Source organism: Dendronephthya gigantea, unplaced genomic scaffold, assembly GCF_004324835.1.
Source record: "Dendronephthya gigantea isolate DGI-Jeju-01 unplaced genomic scaffold, DenGig_1.0 000093F, whole genome shotgun sequence".
NCBI classification, from domain to species: Eukaryota; Metazoa; Cnidaria; class Anthozoa; order Malacalcyonacea; family Nephtheidae; genus Dendronephthya; species Dendronephthya gigantea.
In genome coordinates, this window is record NW_021163103.1 from 743,835 (window position 1) to 768,412 (window position 24,578).

General features: G+C 36.1%; 4 protein-coding genes and 1 non-coding gene across 6 annotated transcripts; 4 read left to right on the top strand and 1 right to left on the bottom strand.

Moving 5' to 3' along the window:
- Positions 1 to 760: 760 nt before the first annotated feature.
- On the top strand, positions 761 to 8,490 carry LOC114533638. Its single transcript, XM_028555211.1, has 14 exons — positions 761 to 830; positions 2,688 to 2,739; positions 2,853 to 3,135; positions 3,583 to 3,778; positions 3,864 to 4,080; positions 4,291 to 4,538; positions 4,933 to 5,072; positions 5,313 to 5,744; positions 5,832 to 6,032; positions 6,184 to 6,438; positions 6,510 to 6,641; positions 7,077 to 7,338; positions 7,439 to 7,650; positions 7,839 to 8,490. The coding sequence occupies exons 2-14, from the start codon at positions 2,717 to 2,719 to the stop codon at positions 8,076 to 8,078; spliced, it is 2,841 nt and encodes a 946-aa protein (XP_028411012.1). The 5' UTR covers positions 761 to 830; positions 2,688 to 2,716; the 3' UTR covers positions 8,079 to 8,490.
- Positions 8,491 to 8,995: 505 nt separating this feature from the next.
- Positions 8,996 to 13,143, top strand: LOC114533571 (rRNA methyltransferase 1, mitochondrial-like). The gene is made up of 10 exons (XM_028555113.1): positions 8,996 to 9,253; positions 9,511 to 9,642; positions 9,727 to 9,832; positions 10,218 to 10,276; positions 10,782 to 10,848; positions 11,664 to 11,743; positions 11,825 to 11,915; positions 12,052 to 12,178; positions 12,342 to 12,464; positions 12,554 to 13,143. Exons 1-10 carry the CDS (start codon positions 9,054 to 9,056, stop codon positions 12,583 to 12,585), a joined length of 1,017 nt encoding a protein of 338 aa, XP_028410914.1. The 5' UTR covers positions 8,996 to 9,053; the 3' UTR covers positions 12,586 to 13,143.
- On the top strand, positions 10,612 to 10,683 carry Trnae-uuc. The gene has a single exon. It is a non-coding gene; the product is annotated as a tRNA-Glu (tRNA).
- LOC114533570 (FAD-dependent oxidoreductase domain-containing protein 1-like) lies at positions 13,130 to 20,604 on the top strand. Its single transcript, XM_028555112.1, has 8 exons — positions 13,130 to 13,527; positions 15,157 to 15,386; positions 15,518 to 15,612; positions 15,691 to 15,830; positions 15,957 to 16,211; positions 18,712 to 18,819; positions 19,324 to 20,380; positions 20,539 to 20,604. The coding sequence occupies exons 1-7, from the start codon at positions 13,321 to 13,323 to the stop codon at positions 19,576 to 19,578; spliced, it is 1,290 nt and encodes a 429-aa protein (XP_028410913.1). The 5' UTR covers positions 13,130 to 13,320; the 3' UTR covers positions 19,579 to 20,380; positions 20,539 to 20,604.
- Positions 20,605 to 20,675: 71 nt separating this feature from the next.
- Positions 20,676 to 24,563, bottom strand: LOC114533569 (F-box/LRR-repeat protein 6-like). 2 transcript variants are annotated; one of them, XM_028555110.1, is made up of 12 exons: positions 24,361 to 24,563; positions 24,031 to 24,202; positions 23,685 to 23,883; positions 22,749 to 22,880; positions 22,481 to 22,600; positions 22,322 to 22,396; positions 22,166 to 22,246; positions 21,953 to 22,035; positions 21,775 to 21,850; positions 21,543 to 21,629; positions 20,969 to 21,111; positions 20,676 to 20,895 (listed from the first exon to the last, which is right to left on the bottom strand). In XM_028555110.1, the coding sequence occupies exons 1-12, from the start codon at positions 24,545 to 24,547 to the stop codon at positions 20,739 to 20,741; spliced, it is 1,512 nt and encodes a 503-aa protein (XP_028410911.1). In that variant the 5' UTR covers positions 24,548 to 24,563; the 3' UTR covers positions 20,676 to 20,738. The 2 variants fall into 2 exon arrangements, with proteins under 2 accessions (XP_028410911.1, XP_028410912.1); XM_028555111.1 differs by lacking the exons at positions 24,031 to 24,202; positions 24,361 to 24,563 and having other exon boundaries at positions 23,655 to 23,777.
- Positions 24,564 to 24,578: the final 15 nt, after the last annotated feature.

Here is a 24,578-nt window from a genome sequence, read left to right on the forward strand (position 1 = left end):
GTATATTATATACAGATGATATGACCATGTTTTAAAAACTACTTAGTTATGTGTAATGCTTTGGGAGTGGTTGAAGTATTTTCTGCACTTAAATATTTCAAAACATCTGCTAAATCTCTTTGAAGGAATTCAAGTGTAGCAACTGCGGTTTTCAGATAACTCAATCCGTGGCGTAGCAACCAGATACTTCATTGAACAGCGGGCAATCTGCTGCTGGTCATGCAGATTACATGTTTGGAGAGACCGCTATATGCACAGATCATGCACGGGTTGCTAATCAACTGCGTGCAGTGTAGAGAAATAATATATATTAGACGAAGACGTCAAATACTTGAGATATTTCCTGCTTACAACAGTAATATTAAAGTAATATGTCAGTTTATCTTTAAAATCAACGAATACATCCAGTTGTGATTACAACACAATAGTATACGTAAACAACCGTTATTTATACCCCCAACTGCGACATTTGGAACTGATCATCTCACGTCGTGGAGCTAAAACAACAACCTATTGTCTTTCTAATACATCTAAAATATTGTCTTTCTAATACATCTAAAATATTTCCAACACATTGAGCCAACTTCTCTCCTAAACCGAAAGTGTTTGCTGTCATTTTTTGTAGAGACACAAATAAGAACCTCAAAAAGTTACCGTGTGCACGCATGCAGTCACTTCATTCAACAGTCCGGATATCACGTGGTTTGGTCTTGACCAATCAGCATTAGCCTGGTGGAATAAAAAACCAGGGTATCCATCAAAGAGCGCACTTTGGCAGCAGAAGCAGATGGTGCAAGATCTCCGCAGTTTGCAAAAAGATTTAAATCAAGGTAAACGACATTTATTGCTGTGCTCGCGATTACATACTCCAAGCATGAATAAGATAAACCACACTAGGGTTATCAACGAAGTACAGATAAACGCGTGGTTAATATTTAGCTTAAAATATAGGTTTATTCAGAAAGAAAATCCTGTTGAATCCACAAGGCGGGGCTGAAAGAGGTTTTACAATATTGCAACACATGCATGATGCGATCAATCGGGAAATGTAGTTAGAAACTTAGTTGCTGTCGGGTACTGAGAATATGCAGTTAAGATCGATTCATTGATTTGCGAATATTTGCTGACCAAGTTTTCAATTACTGCATGGCTATCCTGTGAAGGTTTGTTCGCAGCATGCATGAAGCTTTCAATTTCAGTGCTGTCCGAGACTCAATATGAATTAATCCGATTATTTGCCGATATATGCATGGGTACCAGTATTCTAGAATCGACTTTCATAAATTCATTAGCCACGGATAAATACTGTGGTATTGCTTAATTTGGATACCACAGATCAGCGCACAGCTACAACACTATACATAAAGAAGGCTTTTAAAGAAGTCTTAAATTACTCTCCTAAAAGTTGAAGAATGCGAAGAATTTTTCGAAACTTTCCAGTGCTCATATGAACTGGTACAAATTTCTTGCTCTTGCAAACATCCCAAGGTACAGATTACAACAGAATGACTTTTAATAGATGTAATTCATAAACATTCAAGCTAATATTGAAACCGAGAGCTTGCTTGCATGATCGAGGTCTCACCGCAAGGTTATGCACCAGTGCCTGAGTGACAAAATGTCGAAATAATTTGATTGATGGATTATAAGCGTTTTAAATATCACGACACAAGCCTTTATCTCATAAACACTGGTAATAAACAGCTATTAATACTTTAAATATTTACATCAACTTGGACGCTCTTACAGTCTCGATATATACGATTTGTAGCTATAAATTGGTGCGTATGTTCATTGTAAGTGTATTTGAAAGAAGAGGAAGATTAGCGACGCATTAATTCTAGAAGTAGAGGTGAAAAAAAAAATCGAAATGATCCACGAACAATCGAGACATGCACCAGGTACAATCTGCAGTTTATCAAAGACAAAGCCGAAAATCCGACTTGATCGTAAAACCAAGTCATTAATTATTCTTCGTAATGCGAAAAATATTGCTTGAGCTGTCAGGCCTGACACCGACTTGTCACCGATTTGTCACCGACTCATTGTCTGTAATCATCCAAGGAGAAAATGATTTCAGAAAGACAAAAGATTTCACTCTCTTCAATAATCACCGAATACGTCGGTGTTATATGGAAACCAGGCTTTATTGTTTGGAAATCGATTAGATGTTGTCTATGATTAGACCTTTTGCATTATAGACTACTTTTTGATCGATGCAAGATAATCCAATCAAATCACCGCACTGAAAAGAGCGTACCAAAATTAGTAAACACGCCAAGTTTCTCTTTTCAGCTGCATGCAGTGATTCAGTTGATTGTATTATCTTGCATAGATCAAAAAGTAGGCTATAATGCAAAAGGTCTCTTGTATATATAGACTACAGTATAGTGGCATTATTTAAACCCATATCCGATTCTAAAAATATGCAAGCCATGCTTGGTAGTTGGTGCAAGATATGTAATATGATTACCAAATTATAGCATATAGAAATTATTCTGTCTCAGATTTATCTTGTAGAAACAATTAACTTAAAAACCTGTCCTGGTGTCCACTTGTATTTGTTATTCCGACTTATTCCTTCATAAACTAAATTACGCGTGCTGTTAATCATCGATATCTCAGCCTTTACTTTTTTACAGGCATATAGAATAAAAGAAACATTCTATTTTGATGTACTTTTATAGCTAATCTCTTGAATTGAGAAAACGACACGATGACGGATAAATACGATCAAACGTAAGCAATAATGTAAAAAAGAATAAAGAAAGGAAACCTAAACTAGCTACTAGCTCCGAAGTTATCTTTCTCAGGTAGATTTCTAGAAACATATTTGCTGTTATTTCATACAGGGCCGAAGGCGACCGCTATCGTGTGCAAAGTGATGCACTAGCTGGTTGGTTTATTGGTCCTAGAGCTGAGAACCATCAATTGTTCAATGAGCTTATGGACCAGACAATCAAACAGCATCAACAAAATCGTCGTAAATATTGGCCTACGGATCCAGAGTACATCACTAAAGCCCAGAAAATGACTCCAGCATACAAAGCAGAAAGGAAACAGTTAAAGAACAAGTTAAAGGAGTTGAATGATGATTTGGAACAGAGTACTCCAGTCTTTAGCCCACGTTTTCAAGTATGTAGGAATTACTTGTTCTAAATCTCTCTATGTATTGCCGTTATTCGAAAATTCAAAAAGTAGGCTGTCGAAATTTTCATGATTCGTATATAGCTGAAAATTATATTTCAAACAAAGATACTTGCAATAGTTAAATAAAAATTCCCACTACTCCTGAATCCTGATTACCCCCGGATGAAATTTATTTTGTCTGCTAGTTTCTAAACGGTTAGTACAAATATTCAAAATTGTTCCTCTGTTATTGGCCATGGAGACACACCCAACAATTACATAGAAAGACTTTTCCACTTTTGTGCAGCTCGAAGACAAGACTGCATGTTTCCTCGATCCAGTTCAACCCAGCTAAACCCGGCTATTTTTACAATTCTTATGTTGGTTTTTTAGCGAGTCGTAATTAATCTCGCGGTCATGCAAAAAATAATAATTTTGTGCTTCTCATTTTAGGGTCACATGAACTGGGATATCTCAATGCCAGCGGTGCTTGGTTATATCTCGGGAATGGTTTGGAACCCAAATAACGTGGATGTTACAGCCTCCCCGATAACTACACCTTATGAAATCATTGCCGCTGAACAAATTTGTGACATGATTGGATTTGATCGCACAAAAACAATAGATCCATGGGGTCATATCACTTGTGGTGGGTGGACAAAGAAATGCACGAAAAACTGACGAAATATTCTGGGATAAAAAAGGTTATATTTATTCTGTTTTCGTCTATGTAGGTGGATCTATTGCAAACATTGAAGCAATGTGGGCATCAAGGAACATGAAGTTCTATCCTCTCAGCTTACAAGATGCAGTTATGGCTGAAGGAGAACTATCTGGAGCGAAAACGTATATGGTCAATGTATTTAAACCTGGAAGTGGATTCACTAATGTGGAGCTTCAGCATTGCACTGTATGGCAGTTATTGAATGTCGATGTGGACGACGCTTGCAAGTAATTAATTTGGTTCATGCAGTTTTAACCACGGTCGGCACCATTGGGCATGCATATATGCAACAATTTTCTATCACATTTTGTGTAAAAATTGTGAAATAACGAATCCTTTGCGATGATTTTTCTTAGTACGTCGAATTACTACACTGGAGCTCTATTCATGCAGTAAAGCAGTTTAGTTTTGATAACGAAAAATATATTTCCTTGTAGTATGTCCGCAGACATTGCTAAAGCCGCGAAAGTTACAATGGACAAACTTTCTGAACTAGTTCATCCCTACGCTTATACATCTATTGGTATATACAACTTCTTGACAAAACACAACATCAAGTCTCCCCGAGTGTTTGTTCCAGCAACCTGCCATTACTCTTGGCCAAAAGCTGCTACAGTCTTGGGACTGGGTGAAGATAATCTAATACATATCAAAGTTGATAAGATGGCAAGACAAGAAATGGGTGGTGAGTATATATTGTTCAATATATTGTTCACTCCTTTCTAAAAAGCACCACTGGGAGGATGAGAACTCAAAGGACCAATCTAAAGTTTAGGTCGACTCTCTCTCTCTCTCTCTTTCTCTTTACCTCCACACCTCTCTCCCCCCCCCCCCCCCCCGCTTTAGACAAACGTTTACCGTATTGGAAATTTTCAGGTTGTCTGTTTGCATCGCAAATGATATATTTGGTGTTCGTGTGGGAATTACATTAATTCAAACAAATAGCTGAAATAGATATTTAAATATCTTATAACGATGAGATTATATTTCAAGACGGGCTATTTTCTAGTTTCTAGATCTTGTGAATAAATACTACAGGTAATATCTCATAAAACGTTGAGTTTTATTTCTTTTGTAAGATTTGCGTCAGCAACTGGAATATTGTGTCACAAATTCAATCCCTGTGATTTCTGTGACTGCTGTGATGGGTAGTACAGAGGAAAGCGCCTTTGATCCACTGACTGAGATGTTGACCATGCGAGATGAGTTAAAGAAAAAGGTAACAAATTCTTCCTTTTCCTTCCTCAATGAACAGCGCAATATTATTTACTATTTAGATAATGATTAATGATTCTTCAGATACCTGTCTTCCCTGAAAGACCCCTAACCCTGCAGGATCTAGCCGTTAACCGTAGCCAATTGCAATTGTCTTGAATATTTTCTTTCTGATTCATGTAAAAGAGAATCATTTACTGGTAAGGTTTTTAACTCTTGCCATCGTGATGTTGCCTCTCACTAGGGTCTAAACTATGCCATTCTTGCTGACGCTGCATGGGGTGCATACATGAGAACCATGATGATTGATCCTGATCACCCGGAGGAAGTACAGAAAGCTGAAAGAAGAAAAGGAAAGAAGGGAAGAGAGCAAAAAGAACGGAGCAAGAGTTCGCTTATATCAAATTATGTTCCTATCACCCCCTTAAGTCAACATGCTCAAGATAATTTAAATGCATTACGTCATGCAGATACAGTTACCAGTGATCCTCACAAGACCGGATACGTTCCATACCCGGCCGGGGGATTGAGTTACAGAAATGGAACTATGAAAGATTTTGTTCTTCTGGCTGCACCTGAAGTTTTTCATTCTGAAGATGATCTTAGCGTAGGAGTTAATGGACTGGAGGGGTCAAAACCCGGTGCTGCAGGTGCTGGCGTCCTACTTTCTCACAGGGTACGTGTTGTTGTTGTAATTATCATTACTATCAACATCACGATAACCAAGCCAAAAAATACATAATACAACTCTTCGTTCTTTAAGGTGATTGGCATGGACAAGTATGGTTATGGCCGAATCTTGGGTCAATGTGTGTATGGTTCAAAGCTTTATTACTGTTTGTGGCTGAATCTTTCTAAACCCACAGATCCATTTATCATCAAGCCATACCTTCCTTGTTCTGAAAAAGATAAGCTTCTTGCTAAAGAATTGATTATTGGAAAGACAAACTTGGAGATTGTTGAGGTATATGTGAGGTTTGAGATATTGCTAAATGCCGTCTCGGTAAATGATTGTAATGTAGAAAAATTAACCCGCTCAGATACTCAACAAGTCAGTAAAAAAGCGTAAAAATATTTACCGATGACTAACGACCAATACAACTTCTATCTTTCAGACCCCGGGCGCGATGAGTTTACTTGAACGAATTGGTCCAGACTGCATGATAAATAAGTTTGGAGTTAACATCATTATTGACGGAAAGACAAACCATGATGTTGATAAATCTACTTCGTATTCTAAGAAAATTGGACGACTCCTGTCAGTGAATGCTGACAAAGACAATCACAGAGTACCTCTTGTGATCTTTCAGTCCATTATGGAGCCAAAAATCTTTGGACCAGCGTTGAAGGAGTTTGAGATATCCATCGGTGTAAGTAATTCTTCATTAAAATTGCTTAAAATACAATGTGAATGATGTAATAACGACTGACTATTTGATAGTTGACGCAAAATCTTGAGAATGAATTTGGCTGCATGGTCAACACCGTCATGAACCCATGGCAAGCAAGTGGAGAATTTGTTTGGAGAGTTGGTGAAATTTACCGTGAAGCTTGTCTCCTTGCTCATGGCTGGGTAAGTTACGACATAGCAAATACAGCATTTAAGATGGTCCGCTATCTCACTCTGGAAGAAGTCTGTTCCACTGATAGTCTTCGATTACGTCTTTTTCATTGAAGACCGGGTAGAGAAACTGTTCGCTACATTAAAACACTACCTCATCTAGCTAGCCTATGTCAGTCAAATTCAATTCAAGGACTCGAACAAAAACCACTGTGTTCTTGATTTGACTAACCCGAACTAAACGTTCTCTGACTAAAATATTAAATACATATTTAAAAACGAACTTTCCACTTAACTGTGTAGTCTTCGATAGGTCAAAGAGGAAATTCCTGCAATTATAAGCAATTCCTGCAAAAAACTGAATATGATGAAAGAAAATGAAACTTTTATTTTCAATTAGCGTGAAACTAAATTGTCCATCTTTTAATATACGTCTGGTTTTACTAGGAAACGGATCAACCAGCCAAACATATGTTTGTTTGTGGTGACCTCCTACAAAACCAGGAAGACGAATGGTTCATGTTTGCATATATGGTGGGGCAGTTTGGTCGAAAAACAGAACAATATGAATGTGTAACAAAGCTTGGTCTTGCCAATCAGAGTGACGCGATCACAATACAGAACTATCAAAAAAATCATGGATTATTTGCGTCAAATAAGGAAAACGCAGTTTTATATCAGCTGTTATTGGATGCTGCGGGCGATAAAGGTAATTTAAACAGCAGTAGTTTGGTGGTGAACACACAAAAAATACACTACTACGACTGCTTGTTACTACAGGATATTAACTTTATTTGTAACATTTTTAGGCGCAGAGTTCGAGTTCACTGCTCGAGACGATTCAACCGGTGTCCTGTTTACAGCCTTTTTGAAAGTTCTTGACACACCACGTGTCAAACACTTCGAGACGCAGGAAGATCCTGATCTGAAATACCCAGATCATTATCAATACTTCATGTATGGTCAAGGTGGAAAGACCTATTTATCTCACATGATCACAAAGAAACCCGATTTCCAACAGGTCAGTAAATAACACTCTCAGAGCCCCGAGTGATCGTTATATCCGTCCTTGCTTCGGTTAATGCAAATTCGCAGCATGATATGATAATTGAATAACACCATTTCTCAAAAGCAGTCAATCAATCTAGGAGTAAGAGAAAATACCAACCAGAATGAATAACAAACTTTTGAAAACTTCACGTTTACCAGGTTGTTGAAGTTGAGAGCTCTGAGATGTCAGGTAATAAGGATGACTGGTTGCTGTGGTATGGTTTCCCTGTGACCTTTACAGGTCTTGCAGTAAGTTCTGACACCAAAGCAAACCCATTCACTCGAAGTGATCGTACCTACCATATCATGTTTGCTGGCGAGAAAAACAGAAAACGCGAGATGGATATTGTCTTGAAAGATAATACTGGATGGTTTGAAAACTACGTATTGAATAGATAAATGGACTTCGCTGAACATTTTTCATTAATTATTAGCAGCCTATATTACGTAATTGGGTCGTTAGTTTATTGGTGTTATTAACAGGTATAAGCGTTTTTGTCACAAGAAAAAAGAATATTACTAGAATTTATTGGAAATAGTTTGGTCTCACTAGTCTGTGTGTAACAGCGTAAAACACTCTCAAATGCTTTATGCTGAGTTTAATTAATTATGATGATTAGCGTGATTAAGTAATTGTTCATGGATAGACTTACAATAGAAATTGGAAGCACAGAGTTGTCCAGGTTATGGTATAGATTTTTTGACTAGGCGATGTTACAGATAGTCAAATAACGTTACTACCATTATTTGTATAAGGGTTAATATGGTGTATGGGTATTGCAAACGCAAATATAACAGTTTCATCTCATTATCTATTGTTTGAATAATTGATTGCATTCGACGCGACCAAAATGCGACGTTTAACGAAGAAATGCAAAGAAGTGTGCGACATAAGCACATTCCTTTGGCTTCGTTTTTGACCCGTTGAGGAAACGATTTCTTTTGTATTTTTGTTTATGCGTTCACTCATGTGAACCAGGCTTTAAAAACTGTCTGGACTCTGGAGTCTTCAAGTCTTGAGTCTTGATTCTTAACTGCAGCGCATTGCGGAAATCCCACACCTCGTCCTCATAGTCGTACCCAAGGTCGTAGCTAGACCGCCTAATTGGGGGGGGGGAGGGGGGCCGGGGTGTATATTCATATATTCATGTTTATATACCGTAGGAACAATAGTGTACAAAAGAAATCAGTCGGGCATAAGACGAATATATGAATATACACCCCCCCAATTAAGCTTCTAGCCACAGCCCTGGTCGTACCCGGTACCCTGGAAACGAGTAATCACATTGATGCTATAGTAAACTACATTACAAAATACATTACATAGTATTACTATTATATTTCCATAGTGCTTTGTGATTGTTCATTTATATTATGTTATTTTCCAGAAACGCCCAACTAAAAAACGTCAGGGCCCTTTATAACGGTTCTGTAGTGTTTTATCACACAGATTTAAGAGTTTGTAATAAAAAAGACCAAGGCCTGGTTCCAAAACAATTTTTGAAACTGATGGAGACAAAATCTTCCCAAAATTCGTCGAGGAGAAAAACAGGAGAAAAATACTACACAGAAAGGTATGAATTATTTTGCAACCTATACATAAACCTAATAAAATTGTTTTTCCACTGGAATGCAACTATATAAGATCCAAGTTAGACATGTTAGTGCTTGAACTTGTACCACCAAATCTCTCAGTGCAGTCATGTGATTAATTGTAGCCTAGTACCTTGGGGTTTTAATACCACAATAAGCCTAATTAGTTTAGTGACTTGGACCAACATGTCCTTAGCATAAATTTGATGATTTATCTAATAAAGTGTGGTAAATATAGAGTAAAGAATGTGAACATTTCCAAGAAAGAATACCTTTTTGGCATATCACCATGTTTAGCAGCACTTGAAGCAAGAAGAAGAAAATTTTACTCTATTTATTTGAACGATGATGCATCAAATACAAAATCAAGGTTTGCTAGAATTATTTTTTATGGAGTTCTTAATTTAATTAAACCATCCTTAACACATGATATTTTTTATATGATGGGTTTCAGGCCGCAATTTGAAGACTTGGAAAGAATATCAGCCAGAAGAAACATTCCAATTAAGTTGGTTTCAAGGAAACGCTTAGATGATCTTTCAGGAAATCGTCCTCATCAAGTATGTCATATGACTAATATCTAATTGTAAACCTAAAATTTGTGTGAATGGGAGATAAGATTGACCTTCTCACATGTAAACCCTTCACCACAGCCACAGCCAATTATTCAGATCATTCTATAACTAACTGTCTATAGACCAATTACATCTTATTACAATTAGATCGATTAGATCTTATTACAATTTACAATTAGATCATATTATGGATATTATTACAATTTAAAACCACTTTCACTGTCTGAAAAAGGCAAATTCCTAATTCTGATTTTAATTCTAATTTTAATTTTAATTTAATTCTAATTTTGAAAATCAATGTCATCACATGGCAAGATTCTCCATGTTGATACCAATATTTATGTTAAAAGAGCTTGATTATTTCTTATAGAACATTGTCATAAAAGTTGAAAACTTGTCAATGGTTCCTTTGTCAGAGAAGTTTGATAGGTAAGTTGGAGTATTTCTCGTTGCAACTTGTAAATGCAATTCTAGTCTACTTCTGAGGCATCTAAATTTGTCAAACACGTTCGTACGATGTGCTATAAACGTTTTTTGTTAGCATTTCGAAAACTCTTAACAATTTAACATCCCTCAAAATAATAATTGCATTGCAAGTTGCATAGTGTAACAGCTCCTTCTAAAATACTCCTACAGTTCTAGTTTGTGAATTGTGATATATAATAATATTATAATATAAACTATTACTAAAGAATTTTTATATAAAGTCTGAGTTGATGTGGTTGCGATTTATATACATTAAATTGAAGGGATTTGTTAACAGATCCCATATGGTCTAGTGGTTAGGATTCGTGGTTTTCACCCACGCGGCCCGGGTTCGATTCCCGGTATGGGAAAGTTAATCTTTTCCTTCACTCACTTTTGAAACTTTCCTTTTTCATGCGAGTTGATAGGCAGTGAAAAACTTTTGATTCTTTCTCCTGTTTTTTTTCAGCGATTCTACAACGGAAAATATTAATGGAAGTCGTCCATCAATATGGCTTATTCTTGAAGGAATTCAGGTTTAATAATTACCTTTTTTTTCAGTATAAACTTTCAAAGGAACAAATTTTATAATAAGTACTTTGTGAACTCGAATTTGTTTTGTATGTTCGTTATAAGTTCGTAGGATTTTTTCTGATATCTTTTCCCAACCTTCCCAACCAATTTTACCATCCTCGTTCCCAGGTTTGTGTGCTGTACGCGGAAATCTGGGAACGAGGATGTTGCAATTGGATGTTGCCATGTTGGATGTATTCAGGGCTTCCACAACTAGATGTATTATTTTAATAACTGTTACCGCTGAGGCTCTGAGCTGACCGTTAGTCACCCAGATTCTCAGACTATAGCCACTTCTATCTCGTAACGGCACTGGAACAAGTTTAAGTCCTGTTTTGCATGCTTTCGCTGGTAATCTATCTGCTCAGTCAGCTTAATTTAGACCCAGTTTAGCTCATTCAGCTCAGGCCAGCATACGAGCGAATAATAAAGGCGGGATCCTAACATTTTGCCTAAGCGAAACTGAAAATTTGTCCCACTTATTGTCTGCATCTTTCTTTGTACATAAGTCAAAATTATGTTCAAAGCCTATTTATACTTGATTATAAATATACGATCAGGTTGGTCTGATGATGATTCTGAAATAGAATCGAAATTTAAACCCAAATTTTCAGTTATCACAGTTTTTAACTGGCAAATCCTAAGTTTCAAAGTATTTGGTAGAAATAACAAGGGTACTAAAATAGTTGTTTCTTAGTTATTTCATCGTGATACTCGCTGCAAAACATTTACAACTTAGAATTTACCACACGTATTTTGTTATATCTCTCAAACTAAGGATCCGATGAATATGGGAGCAATTTTACGCACAGCTGCCTTTCTTGGGGTGGATAAAGTTGTTAGCAGTGAATTTGACAGGTAAAGCAAATACTGTTACCTAAACAAAACGTCGAAAACGTTAACAAAACAAGGGACTCTAAGTAGCTGTACTCAATTTAGTTGTGCTCTGACACCAACAGTAAGCAAAGCCAGTGCTGGAGCAATGGAATCGTTACCTGTGTACACAACAAACATCAAACATTTACTAAAGGTATAAACTTTTATGATATCCCGTTCTTTATGATATACGTCTACCACGTGTTTGAAATGTGCTAGAATGATAGAATCCACTTTAATTGAATTGCCAAAATGAAGCTCTGAAGCTCTGATTTAATTATTATATTCAGGAAAAAGGTAAAGAAAATTACGATATTGTTGGGACAGTTGGTGCAAATTTCGTTTCCACAGAGAGAACCTTGCCTGTTGTTACCATCAATAATTTAAAACTAGAAAAACCATTGCTGTTGGTGTTAGGTTAGTATAGATACATCCACAAGATGCGCATAGGTGGAGCTGATAGCAAAAAAATAACAAAGTTCGTGTAATAATCCATTTTTTCCAGACAATTACTAGACTTATATACTGTCACCTTTAAATTAACATTACCATACATTAAAAATTGTATTAATGTATTTAGGAAACGAGGGAAAAGGCCTTTCGAAAGAAATCCAGAACTTGTGCACGAAATTTTTGACAATTCCCTCAAAGAAATATAAGAAAATGAGCCATCTAGATTCTCTTAACGTCTCTGTGGCCACGGGTAAGGATATATGATGTTACGAAAATCAAGAATGTTATTTAACATTTAGCTAATTTACTACAGATGAAAGAGTTAATTATATTTTCTAGGAATTATACTGCATTCTCTGCTGAATGGTTAGATCGTAAACGAACTGCTTCATATAGGAATAAGATTTCTTTGACGCAAAACTGACGGAAGTATGGTACCAGTTTTGTGCAATTATCAAATTATTATATGTGCTGCCGAGCCACACAATTGAACGAGCCACACATTTACACAATTGGACCTCTTCTGCCTTCTTAAGGTAATGTTACACGACATAACTTTCAATATCAACTCTCAACGCAACAATGTTTTGAAAATGGTTTACGCGTCAAATATGATATATATGAGCTAGTTTGTAACACAGAAAATGTTTTGGAAACAAGTTGAATGTTTATGAACTGTTTTTATTCCATACATCATTGCTGTTTAGATTTTTGGTTTTTGTTGCGTTGCGAGTTGATGATGAAAGTTGCTTCATGTAACATTGCTATTTAAGGTAATTGATTAAAAGCAATCACCAATATATTACAACACCATCAATAATATTGTCTAGCAGAATCACAAGCTACACAGGCCTTTGAATTGGGGTGTATATTTTTAACTGTCATTGTCATAAATATAATAATATATCATGCTAAGTTTCTGCATCTGACAAGGCAGCACTTCTACGCGATAGTAACAGTTAGTTATTATTGGAATATTGGTGTCTATAAACGTTTATTCAATAATTGTGAATATTTGGAACATTTTGGCTGAACGCAAAGCACAATACGTAAAATGTGATTTATAACGCCGTGAATTACCGCTAAGTAATTCTGTAATTGAAAGTATGCGTGTAGGTCTAGGTGTGTTTCGTTATTTACAAAATACTAGTTCAAATATTCGACCATTGTTAAGAAGACGTATAAATACAGAATGCAAGAAAACCTATGATGTTATTATAGTCGGAGGTGGTGTAATGGGCCTTAGCTCTGCGTATTTTCTCGCGCAAAGACTAAATCCTTCGTCCATTTGTGTTATTGAACGGGATACAAAGGTAATTTTTGAGCAAACTTTTGAGTAATAAAATAAGTTTGAATAACTTAATTATTAAAATACAAGTTAATAATTAACACTGAAGTAAACTGTCATTTGCAAGATAAAGTAATATGATACATTTACTTGTTGGAATGTATGAAGGCCATTTTCAGACGTACAGACAGGGCTTTGGTGACGTGGACCATGTACGTGTCATACACCCCATTAATTTGATGCTTAGTTTTTGATAAAGTATGTTGACTTGTTTGCCACTCCCCTCAATACCGAGATAAAACGAAGCTATCATGTTATATGTTGGGAAAATGCTACGCCATGCATAGAACAGGTTTTCCGTTTTGCATTTGTCTTTAAAAATATCCAGTCACATCCCGATGACCTAATCAATGATATCTTGGATATTCCATCATGCCTTAGTTATTTTATCATGAATGATACTTTAGTTATTCTATCATGGATGATACCTTAGTTATTCCTTCATGGATGATACCTTAGTTATTCCATCATGGATGATACCTTAGTTATTCCATCATGGATAATACCTTTGCTATTCCATCATGGATGATACCTTAGTTATTCCATCATGGATGATACCTTAGTTATTCCATCATGGATGATACCTTAGTTATTCCATCATGGATGATACCTTAGTTATTCCATCATGGATGATACCTTAGTTATTCCTTCATGGATGATACCTTAGTTATTCCATCATAGATAATACCTTAGTTATTCCATCATGGATAATACCTTTGTTATTCCATCATGGATGATACCTTAGTTATTCCATCATGGATGATACCTTAGTTATTCCATCATGAATGATACCTTAGTTATTATTCCATCATGGATGATACCTTAGTTATTTCATCATGAATGTTACCTTAGTTATTATTCCATCATGGATGATACCTTAGTTATTTCATGGATGTTCATGCATGGTGCTATTTGATTCTCTGTTATACTCTTCAAGCTGTGTATTGTTAGGAAGACCTATAAAGTAAGTCTATATAATGGAACCACTATCGAAGTGAATCATCTCCATTTAGCTAGTATATGAGATTGTTTGTGCCTCAGGGTAAGGTTCACCTGACCTCGAAAATTTCTTCACATACTCAAAAGAGATATTGCAGCAGTTGTGCTTAACCTTCTGAGCCATAGAGATTTCAGTGACTCAACTGACAATAAACCCCACCAGTCTGGCAAATACTGTTACGAAATTGCCTCTATTGTGCAGATCCAGCTAAGTTTGCATGTTTGCATTAGTTGTGAATATCCAGCCTTAATTTCTAAATAGTTTAATTTCCTCGAGATCTACAACGTTTCTAATTCAAACCACGTTTTACTACTGAGGCAGTGGTTAAGGATTTGTCCTAATATTTTGTCTTTCTAAGGAGTTTCATTAGTGCAATGTTCGCTTTTACATGTCTTCCAACCAGACCAACCTCGTAAGTCAGAAAGCCTGGCTTTTAGTGGCTACGAGGTTGATATGTCTTCTTAATATATAATCAATGACAAGGATAGTCAACAATGGCCAACTCGACTATAAGAATAAATATCATCATAAAATGGCTCTGCTTAACACAGAAAAATGCATGGGAAGTGACTAATTCAGGTATAATATTTTTAGTATTCCCAAAACTCCACAGTGCGGTCATGGGGCTCTATACGTCAACAATTTTCAATTGCTGAAAACATTCAAATGTCAAAATTTGGATTTGAATTCTTACAAAACCTGGATGATTATCTTGGTATCAAAGGCGAGGATTCTCTAGATGTGCAGTTTAAACATGGCACATACTGTTTCCTTTCCTCTGATGCTGGGAGATCTATTTTGGCAGAGAATGCTGACATTCAGAGGTAAAATCATTAGTTATATATCATGCCAGCATGCTAAAATATCTTTCCAAATTTTATCCTCATATCTTTGTCCTCATAGATTAAAAGAAAATTGGATGTTGTTTATTTAATACTGGCGTAATATATTTTAGGTCAAACGATGTTGATATATCATTATTGTCAAGAGAGGAATTATCTAAAAAATATCCTTGGTTGAACACAGATGGTGTTGCGCTTGCCACAAATGGTGAGAGTGTTTATTAATGGAAAGCGGAATAATGCAATAATACAGAATACGAAAGCTGTAACATTTCTTTTTATTTAGTCAACCGTGGTGAAGGATGGTTCGATCCATGGCTGTTGCTATGTCATTTCAAAAACAAAATTTCTAATATGGGAGTACAGCTGATTGGAGGAGAAGTACATGATGTAGAAGTGAATAATGGGAGAGTATCAAAAGTACAGGTACATTGGCATTTATAAGAAATTGCTAGCGGTGTATTACATTACCAGTTGCTAGTGATTGTTTCATTTCTGTTTATCGAATATTAGTGCAAGTTCTTTCGTATCTGACTTTGTTCTGTCTCAAAGTTGATTAGATCGGAGAGTTCGTCAAAGGAAACCCTGCAATGTGGAAATTTAGTAAACGCTACTGGCGCTTGGGCCCAACCATTGGCTGCAAAGCTTGATATAAGTCTTCCAGTGAGAGCAGCAAAGCGGGTGACATATGTTGTTGATTGCCCAGATGGGTTTACTGATGCTGTGTTATTATTTGATACAGCTCAGAATATTTATCTACGCCCAGAAAGCAGTAAACAATTCATCGTGGCTGAACATCCTGAAGAGGTAGTGTGCGATGCTGCTAAATCTTATTATCAATTATTGCGTGAACCACTTAATGTAGAAATTTAGAAAAATAGTCATTCGGAATGAGGAACCATTTCAAAATTTGCTAAAAAAATATTTGTATATTAGAGGAAAATACTTCTTGTACATACCAAAATCTTGGATTTTTTTTTTAGCGCGAAACATTTCTTTGTTGAATGTTTGTTAGGTACACCAAAATCATGAAGAACAAGACGCCCACTCTGGCGTTAGCTTGCGATGCGAATTCTAGGCTGTAGTTACGAACAATATAGCTACGATAGCACCACAATTAGATTGTACTAAGGGTTCGATTACATGGTGCAATTACAGAAGTAGCTGTTGATGTATGGAAATGAGAAATATTGATTCAAAAATGCTGTTTTTCATTTATATTACGTTCTTAGTTTTCATACACCAACAGCCTCTGCGGAGTCGAAATGTCCGCCCAGGCTTAAGGCGGATTTCCACTTACAGCGAAATCGTTCGCTAGCGAAATATTTGCATATTTTCTTTTGAATTTTAACAGCATAAATAAATTAGTGCGACTTGACTGTTTTCAATTCAAAAGAAAATATGCAAATATTTCGCTAGCGAACGATTTCGCTGTAAGTGGAAAATCGCCTTTAGATTGCACCGAGTGCTAAAATAATATTTCGCGCTAATAGACCGCAAGTAGTATTAAATATGTCATGCATGATGATTTATTTGTACGTGGATAATTATATTTAGCTACCAACACCAGATCAGTGACAAACACTAATTATAATCACCCGAAAAAGGAGTTTTAGTCATGAACTACCGTAGTTGTACAGCATACCTTCAGGTTTTGGCGAACAATCTCACCAATAGACCAGATTCACTGTAAATAAACCTTGATTTTGTTGTATGCCAACAAATATATTTGGCCAGCGCGAGTTACAAACTATAGTAATTGTGACGTTACCTTATAGGAAGTTACTTCGTGTGGAGAGTATATACCGCTTCTATTATAGTAATGAGCCCGTTGAACAAACGGCAAACAGCTTCACGATCATAATATATACACTAAGCATATATCGAAATATGTTCACAAGTTTTGGCGTTCAAAAGGCTTAATAAACTTTGAATAGTTATTGCTGTTTTACACATAGTCTAACTGGTGTTAATACGTGGTATACGTGGCCATGCAGTTTTACGATGCTATAAACGTCAATGTAGAGATTCTAATGCCAACGCACATTATTTCCTCTAATGTACCATCACATGCATGCGTAAACAAACGTATCCCACTCCCATAATCCATGCCAAAGATGACAGTTATGTTAATAAATAGAGGAAGTCACACTACTTCACTGAGCTTCAGTGACTTCAGTGATGCTTGTTTTTAAATGATGTATTATACTATACTCTGAATTTAATACACAAAAATACCATGAACTCCAGCAAATACTAGGAATTACTGTACAAATAAATGGTATATAAATATAGAAAGGACTCCGATTGAAGGTCTTTGGTCTGTACAATAAACAACACTATAAACATCAATTGTATTCAGTGCCTAAGCAGAATCTATTCAGTTGTATCGGTTTAACTTTTCCGAGACAAGTTATGCTACAAACTGAATATGAGAATTATAGATCCAAAATTTTACTTTATTCTTCAGCTTTTTTGCAATTAAAATTTTGGACCCCTGTAGTGTTTTTTGACCGAGTGCTATGACCAAGTCTATACAAATAGCACAGCAACTAAATAAGGTAAAGGTACAGAACCAAACAACAACAAATCATGTGAATGCGGATAGAGGCACGCGTTTCAACCAACTTTGGTCATGTCGTCAATGCTCGCTGGCTGAAAGGACATCCGACCAGATAACTGTAAGCCTCCGAACAGACAATTCTATCCATTGTTTGCAAAATGTAAAATCGTGTCGTACAGGGAGCATAGACGTTAGTCTATAGTTAACAAAAAGCCTTTTAAAACGAAGTCCAGTGCAAACGCTTGATGTTTTACAACGACGCATGCGCTCTGTATTACACGCACGCTTGCTAAATGTCTCCCACAAGCTACCCGAAACACAATAGTCACGGTAATATATACGAAGGCGTTACGTATATCTGATGAAAGAATGATGAAAGATCATTAGCGTCGTGTTTTGACTGTGACGGAAGCTACGAAAAACTCCGAAAAACTGACGACTGTATGGTGTGATACTAAATATCCGGGGGGGGAGGTCAAACAGCTAAAAGATGTAAGACTTTTGGCTGAATAATAATCAGTCGCTTGAATAATAATGAGTTGCTGAATAATAATTATACCCCGTGGCCGAGCGGAGGTCTACTATCTAGAACCCAAAAAATAAAAAAAAAAAAAAAAAAAAAAATGCCCATTTTAAAGCTTGCTATGCTACGCATCGCAAGCAATTAGTTTGAGGGTATTTAGAGTATATTAGAATGCATCGCAATTTTGTCAACGAATTTAAATTATTGCGTTTTCACTGTAGGAAGATCACAGTCATCATGATAGAGATTTTGAAGTAGACTACGACTACTTTGATACAAATATCTGGCCAAAACTGGCGTATCGTATTCCAGCTTTTGAACGGCTAAAGGTACATTATTAAGGACAAGTATATGATATATACGAATACGACATTCAGACTTATCTTGATAGTCTTATGATTACGAAAGCAAGCAGAATACTTTGTCTTAATATAAGGTAACTATATCGCCCAATATAAGCTGATTACCTTGATTACCTTATTATATCAAGACAAACTATTCTTGAAAAAAGGATGATGCGTAGCCAGGAATAAAAATTATGGATAACAATAAAACGGTCTTGCACTGACCAAAAAGATTTTTATTATTGTATTACGAGATTTCGGCTGCTAGACTGCAGCCTTTAACAGATGAAATTTTACCGTTGAAGGCTTCAACCCCGCAGCAGAATTCTCGTAATAATAAAATTAATTTTGGTAAGAGAGAGTTTTATTGTTATTCTTATACAAACTATTTTTCTTGCTTTCCAGTCGGAATGGCCTGGCATTAATTTGTATAGATGTGGTTTAACTTGAATGTGTTAACGTTGATATAGGATTTCTATTTTTATTCAGGTAACAAGTGCATGGGCTGGATTCTATGACTACAATATTTTGGACCAAAATGGAATAATTTCCGGCCATCCTGAGATAGAAAATTTTTATTTCTGTAATGGTTTTAGTGGCCATGGTATTCAACAGTCCCCGGCTGTGGGTAGAGCAATCAGTGAACTAATTATTGATAAAAAGTTTAAAAATATTGATTTATCACGATTCTCTTTTGAAAGGTTTAAGGCTAATAACTTGATAATTGAGAATAATATAATTTAATCAATTCATTGATAGCGTTTATTTTTTTACCCCCCCCCCGGCCTGTTTTGGTACGACGTCGTACAAAAATTTGGGTCGCGCGTTTTTATTGCAAGAGTTACCTCCCCCACCAACCAATATGGCTTTGGTTTCAGGATAGAAGGGTTTTGTGTTTTGTTTAGGTGTACATATAGCAATCTTATTCTACCAAACCGTAGTTACCATGCACTCAGTGGTAGTTACATACTTCCGGTTAACATGAGATGCAGGCGGTGAGTCAGGACCTTAGTACCAGTCTCTCTAACCCATGCCCGTGTGCAGTCGTGAGCAGTAAGTATCTACCTAATATGAACGAGTTTTGTGATTGGCTTTTTTGTAACAATAGTGAACAGTAAACTCTGGAGTTTTTGGTTTTTTTTTTAAACTCCACTACCATGACTGTTTCGCTCACGACCAAGAAAATTACAAAAATTACTGCTCTTTCTGTACAATTATCGAAGTTTAGCGAAGTTACTATTCAACAGTTAGCTTCTATTATTGGAACTCTTGTCTGTACACTCCCAGGAGTTGAATGTGGACCGTTACTATACTATAGAGCACCAGAGCGTGATAAGACCCTAGCGTTACGACACTCGCACGGGGATTTTGAACAAAAATTGTGTCTATCACAGGCCAGTATTGATGAACTTAAGTGGTGTGTTTTTTTTCTCCTTTTTCTTCCTTCCACACGCTTTTCCTTCTTTAAATTGCTAGATGCCTATACGAAAAGTACTTACAAGACGAAATTACCATGATCATCGTGGTTCCAATTTCGACGACTTAGGTATAATTTACGAGAATTTAGTGTCAGTATACACAATTCTAATGCACGTGGGTTGGTCATCGGACTCTGTGTTTCCGAAATTCTATAACAAACCTATTATTGATGATAATGTCTTCCAAAATGCTGTGTTACAATAGACTGAGTTTTGCTCTTTGTAGGCTGTATCCACAATTGCTTTAAAGTCTCATGTTACCGCAAGTACGTAACTACGGTTTGCCAGAATTGAAAATTAAATGCATCTCATGTTAACCCTCAGCACAACTACGGATTTGGTAGAATTATCATCAAACTCCAACTTAAGGTAAGTCCCGTTTAATTTTCAATTATTTTACATATATCTTTCATACAGTCGCTGTGTTTATAGTTCCACGCTGTCCGGTTTTGCCTGAAGCAGGGCTGAATTTCTTAGTGTTCTAATGCTTTCTTCATTATGAAGTTGTTTCAAGCCACGAGGTACGCCCCGGCACGATGTGAGATTTATTTCCTTCAAGTTGGGACATGAACCAATAATATTTCTATAAAATTATAAGATATCCAAAATCATGGCGACTCGTGGTGATCAGTACCACACATTTTGTAATACTCTACCTCACGCCAGGCGTAGAAACACTAGTGCCAGCCAAATTTAATTTCGTTAAAAGTGTATTTTTAGTAATAGCCAGAGTTAACAGAGCAACATCGCTTAAATCATGGCACCAAGATACATCCAGTTCTTTCAAATTGTCTTGCCACTAAAAATAAATATGAATTATTAGGTAAACTAAGGTATATATTTACTATTAAATCAATTAGCCTTTCTCACGATGAGGAATGTGCCGCCATTTTTGGGGTACTTTTTTTTAAATTGTGAGCGCAAGACCTTGTCAGGGCAGCGCAGGCTATCTTTAATTTTAGGCTTAATTTATTGTTCAAATGGTCTATTGACTCTTAAAAAATGCTTTTTACATTGCTATTATTGTTTAAACGCATTTGAGAAAGTTGAAAGTACCCCAAAAATGCGGATATTCGTCATCGTGAGAAAGGCTAATTGGTATATTCACCACAAGTCGGTATGCTAGTCCTTTGATATTTGCTTATATATGGACAGAATCAGTTCCGACGAAAAGATTAAGTAAGAAGAGGTCAGTAAAACAATGAATATAGGATGACACCATTTGTTTACCCTTGCGTTGATAATCTTGAATAAATCTTTCCAGGAAATCGTGCAACGTGCTAAAAATAACTGTTCTACTGAAACAGCCGGGATATTCTAGAGGAATGGAAATATGTTAGCTTGGACATAGAGAGCTTGGACATAGAGAGCTTGGAGACGTTAGTGCAAATGTCCGATAAGCAACTGAATAATACATCTACTTTCCCCACATTTAAATAAGTACAATTGTAATCTGTCGTACTGAAAAAGCTCTGTGTGTGATTTTTTCACATCCACGTAAATCAAGCTGCCGTAACTTGCTTGATGTTTTCAATAACCTGTTGGGAAATAAGTTAAATATTTATAGATGTAAATAAATTCTTTGTTCGCGGACTGGTTCGCCTCTGCAATGGTGCCAGAAAACTCGATAGATTGCTCACCTTTGCAAGAAATCGTCATTTGGACCTCCGGTAACACTCGCAAGACTAAGTAATTCTAAATCTGGAAAACCAGCTGATGCGTTCTAATATATGTAAAAAAATTATTAGCTAATTCATCTTTTATGAAATGAATGCAAATGTTCAGCGCGCGACATAATTGCAGGGAATAAAAGGAAATTATTGCGGAAAAAATGGTTTATAATAATAAATCACCATTTCATTGACTGTAACTTTCAACGGTGTCGAGAATGATAATTGAGATAGCCGCAACTCCACCATTTTAGGGCATCCTGCCTGAGTGGATTTTTAAAAAAAATTCATGAGTTTATTGAGTAAAGACAAAATATCCTTGTTGAGCGGTTCAGTCACCTGCAATCTCTCTATATTGAAGTTTTCAATGGAAGTGCAAGAAAGGTCCAATATCTTCAAGTTTCGACAGCAAGACTAAAATATTTAATGATAGCAGTGGTGTCTGAGACTGAGTATAATTATCCCGTAATATAATCTCGTCTTTCGCAACATAGCTACCTGAATAAACAACAAACTTGGAGTTCCAACAGACTTATTACCAGCTAAATACAGTTCCTCAAGTTGTTGTCCGCATTCATTGAGTAAATTCTTAACTGACATATTTGCTGTTCCATTCGCCTGAAAAATCACCATTTACATTGAAGATTTTCTCCGGTTGTACTTTTAATGCAAGTCAGGTACAAGTTTCAAGACAGAAATTAAAGTTTATGCCAAACTCTCAATAACGTCATATATAGTCATGCAGCATCTGATATTGATACCGTACCTGAATGTGGGAAAGATTGATTGTTGTTAATTTTCTACAGTTTTTAGCAATGAGGGAGACTCCATTAGCGGTGATCTTTGAGCAATTTGATAAGTTTAATGATCTTAGTCGCGTACACTGGCTGGTAATAACCTAAACCATGCAGCACAGAATATAAATTTAGTTATATTAAGTAATTGTCACCAATCATAAACGTTTATCCTGGTCAGTGTTGCCAGATTACTGCAAAAGAAGCCAAACATTGTTGTAGTTGTCCCTTTGATTTCTTTGTTTGAAAAGAAATCAACGATTAAGTAAAAATTTTGGCTAATTTATTCAGTAATCTGGCAACCCTGATCCTGTTAGGATACATTTTCATATACTTGTGAACTGATTTGCATAATCCCAGCAGTTATAACGCCATAGCGTTCGCAGTGATGAAATTTGGTGATGACCTACCTCTAGCAACGCAATGACAGCGCTTGAACAGAGCTATAGTACAGCGCTAAATCGGCTTGTACATTGCGTTCTATAGTGATTGCGCCGTCATAACTTATCCTGTCACTATACTGGATTGCGTTACCATCAGTAGATGGTGCACGTCATATTTAACCTTTGCAAACCCTTATATATAGAGGATTGCACATTTATATAGAGGATTTGCATTCAATGCATCAAAAATTGCAGCAGTAATTGCAAGTTTAAAAGGGCATTTTCCAAAGTGAAATCAATTGAAGGAAATGATAATTTCATGCACGTTTTAGTTGCAGATATGGTCAAATAGTTTGCAGCCTATAAACACTTCGGTCAGAATTTAGTCTTCATCCACTGTAGGAAACACATACACAGCCTGGTAAAATATATACAGCTAAAATACTGATGCTAAGTAAGCCCTCAATATACCTAATTAGAGAGAATATAACTAACCAATATTCCCATCGCAATGAATCATTCTACCTCTACTCCTGAACTTGTCAATTTTTGCCAACCACTTAAGTTTAAATCTTGTACGTAATTAAGAAAATCTCTCCCTCTCAATAAACTTAAGGTCTGGTCCTTTGCATTCCGAGTATTTGCCATATGTGACAAGTCAACACTGCACCACAGAGAACAATCTAATGCAACTGCTTGCCATTTTTTACATACACAGGAAACTCTAGAAAATATTTTACAAAATGGAATGACTATATGATGGAATGAACTCAATGAAGTACAATTATACATATACAGGTCATACTTTAAGCAACTAATAATTTATTTTAAACAAAGTCACATTTTTTAGAAATGAATGATTTGTTTATACCTGCATAATAAAGGTACGGCAGTCAAACTATTGACAGCATATAATAACACTTTACGCAGCAGTTCATTAGGTATTCTATGAGACCAATCTAAACTTGGGGTATTCTCAGGCTGTATTTTTGTTGTTTTTGATTTCTTGACAAGCACTTGACTGGAATGTGATAACTTTTTACCTTGAATGAATATATATATATATATTTATCATTAAAAATATTTTCATATTAACTGGTCAACATTGTCTTTTCCTGATTTAGGTAGCAGATCTTTCCTGAAGGCAGCTGAACAATTGGCCCAATACCAGTATGATGACAGGTTTATGCTACAACAATACCTCGCTTTCTTTTTTTAATAATCGTACTTGGCATCTCCGTGATCTCACCAGTTGATGGTTCATAATCTGAGTCTCCACTGTCATCTGAAGGCAAGCCATCGGCACGACCAAATATCAATAGATTATGTTGTGTAGTACCAGAAAAATATTTCATTCTGTTTGATTTCTTTTTAACACTTCGAGACATCCTTATTGAATGAATTATCCAGGTATTAATT

Coding starts and splice junctions, on each gene's coding strand:
- LOC114533638 (XM_028555211.1), top strand. CDS start 2,717: ATGACGGATAAATACGATCAAAC. Junction 2,740..2,852: donor ACGGATAAATACGATCAAAC/GTAAGCAATAAT, acceptor TATTTCATACAG/GGCCGAAGGCGACCGCTATC. Junction 4,539..4,932: donor GGCAAGACAAGAAATGGGTG/GTGAGTATATAT, acceptor TTCTTTTGTAAG/ATTTGCGTCAGCAACTGGAA.
- LOC114533571 (XM_028555113.1), top strand. CDS start 9,054: ATGTTATTTTCCAGAAACGCCCAACTAAAAAACGTCAGGGCCCTTTAT. Junction 9,254..9,510: donor GAAAAATACTACACAGAAAG/GTATGAATTATT, acceptor TGGTAAATATAG/AGTAAAGAATGTGAACATTT. Junction 11,744..11,824: donor GTTAGCAGTGAATTTGACAG/GTAAAGCAAATA, acceptor TACTCAATTTAG/TTGTGCTCTGACACCAACAG.
- LOC114533570 (XM_028555112.1), top strand. CDS start 13,321: ATGCGTGTAGGTCTAGGTGTGTTTCGTTATTTACAAAATACTAGTTCA. Junction 15,613..15,690: donor TGTTGCGCTTGCCACAAATG/GTGAGAGTGTTT, acceptor CTTTTTATTTAG/TCAACCGTGGTGAAGGATGG. Junction 15,831..15,956: donor GGAGAGTATCAAAAGTACAG/GTACATTGGCAT, acceptor TCTGTCTCAAAG/TTGATTAGATCGGAGAGTTC.
- LOC114533569 (XM_028555110.1), bottom strand. CDS start 24,547: ATGTCTCGAAGTGTTAAAAAGAAATCAAACAGAATGAAATATTTTTCT. Junction 22,601..22,748: donor TCAATCTTTCCCACATTCAG/GTACGGTATCAA, acceptor GTGATTTTTCAG/GCGAATGGAACAGCAAATAT. Junction 21,630..21,774: donor TCACACACAGAGCTTTTTCA/GTACGACAGATT, acceptor CCATTCCTCTAG/AATATCCCGGCTGTTTCAGT.